This window comes from Volvox carteri, assembly GCF_000143455.1.
Source record: "Volvox carteri f. nagariensis unplaced genomic scaffold VOLCAscaffold_354, whole genome shotgun sequence".
In the NCBI taxonomy this organism is placed as follows: domain Eukaryota; kingdom Viridiplantae; phylum Chlorophyta; class Chlorophyceae; order Chlamydomonadales; family Volvocaceae; genus Volvox; species Volvox carteri.
In genome coordinates, this window is record NW_003307884.1 from 4,429 (window position 1) to 5,932 (window position 1,504).

At 56.7% G+C, this 1,504-nt stretch overlaps 1 protein-coding gene across 1 annotated transcript in view; it reads right to left on the bottom strand.

The window, feature by feature from the left end:
• Positions 1-929, bottom strand: part of VOLCADRAFT_101093 (uncharacterized protein) — a gene marked incomplete at both ends in the record, with an annotated part of 1,283 nt that extends 354 nt beyond the window's left edge. Inside the window, 3 exons of the mRNA XM_002959547.1 lie at positions 81-351; positions 570-662; positions 847-929. Coding sequence (XP_002959593.1) covers positions 81-351; positions 570-662; positions 847-929 — 447 coding nt within the window. The remainder of the gene's footprint in view (positions 1-80; positions 352-569; positions 663-846) is intronic.
• Positions 930-1,504: the final 575 nt, after the last annotated feature.

The following is a 1,504-nucleotide window of genomic DNA, read 5'->3' on the forward strand; positions in this document are numbered from 1 at the left end:
CTGGCGCTGTAGAGCATTGGGACAGCGGAGGAGGGCTCCACGGAAATCCGCGTCGCTGAGGAGACTTTAAACTGCCCCACCGTCACCCCAGCGAAACGAGAAGTTATGAAAGGCAGCAGGGAAGCTGCATCCACGTTGGCGAACGTCACGCGGTGGCCGAACGCGTGGCTGCTCTCCAGCCTGCCGAGGATGACATCGTCAATCTGCATAATTACTATCCCCTGGCCGGCGGTATTCACGCCAGCGATGAAGCTGCCGTAGCGGCTCTGGGCGCCGGCAAAGAGGCGGTCCTCATTCGTTTCTGTGGGGCCGGCCGTAAACGTCACATGAAACGTGACGCTCCTTGAATCCCTACGTGTTGCAAAGGGGCGTCAAATGGGGAGCGTTACACGATATTCAAGGTGCACGCGAGCGGTGATGAACGTGACGGAAGACATCTGTGCTTAACAGGCAGCGGCCAAATATGCGCGCCGGAGCTGATTGCCATGCATCTATTTCGCACGGTGAGAGGCGGAGCGTAAGTACCTTACTGGTGTGAACACGCTCTTTGCATGTAGCAGCTCGCTTACGTGGCGACGGCAGGAGGGCCGACCGTCGACGTGCTGCTCTGGGACGCAGCCGTGTCCAGCCTCTGACGCTTGGCGTCCGGTGGGTCGATACTACTGCGGGAGTTGGTCGAAGGTGTAGAAAGTCAGGAGATGGGATCGGATAAGGTTCGCATAACGCGGTGCATAACAAGGTGTCGCATATGTTCGCATAACGCATAACGCATAACGCAAAACACGGGACGCAGCAACGCAAAGGATGCGAACAGCGTATTTACGCACTAGAGCAACGCAAACCGACCTGCTGGTCACCAGGGTGCGACATCGCAGATTGTAGGACGATGTAGGCTCTAGGCGTTGTCGCTTGGGGTCCGGCGAATCCATCCGGCTGCAAGCGTATGTCTGAAAACAGGTATGTCTGAAAACGGTGGAGGCACTTGGAGTAAGCAGGCTTGCAAAGAGGTAAGTGCAGGATAAGTGGGGAGGAATCGGCGCGCTAACAATTATACATCCGCGGCAGCGTGTCGTATAGATGACAGATGTCCGAGGATCGGCAGACGCGGACATTGGACGCGCACGCGCCGCGGCTGCGAGCCAGGTCGCGTGATTGCGGTGGCCTTGAACGACTCCGAAACAGGAGTAGAGTTATACAGCGAAGACAGGCGTGGTCAGGCGATAACGCGGATTGGTGCCAATTCGCGTGATTGTGGCCGCGTCTAGCGAAACCGAAGCTCAACGTCGGACGCCGAACGTCGCCAACTCGCGCGATTGCGGTGACCTTTAACGACTCCGAAACAGGAGTAGAGTTATACAGCAAAGACAGACGTGCTTAGGTGATGATGCGGATTGCTGCCAATTCGCGTGATTGCGGCCGGGTCCAGTGAAACCGAAGCAGAAACGGAAGCCGGTAAAGACGCGGATAGCTGAGATTTCGTGGTAATAAAAGGATGTATACGCAC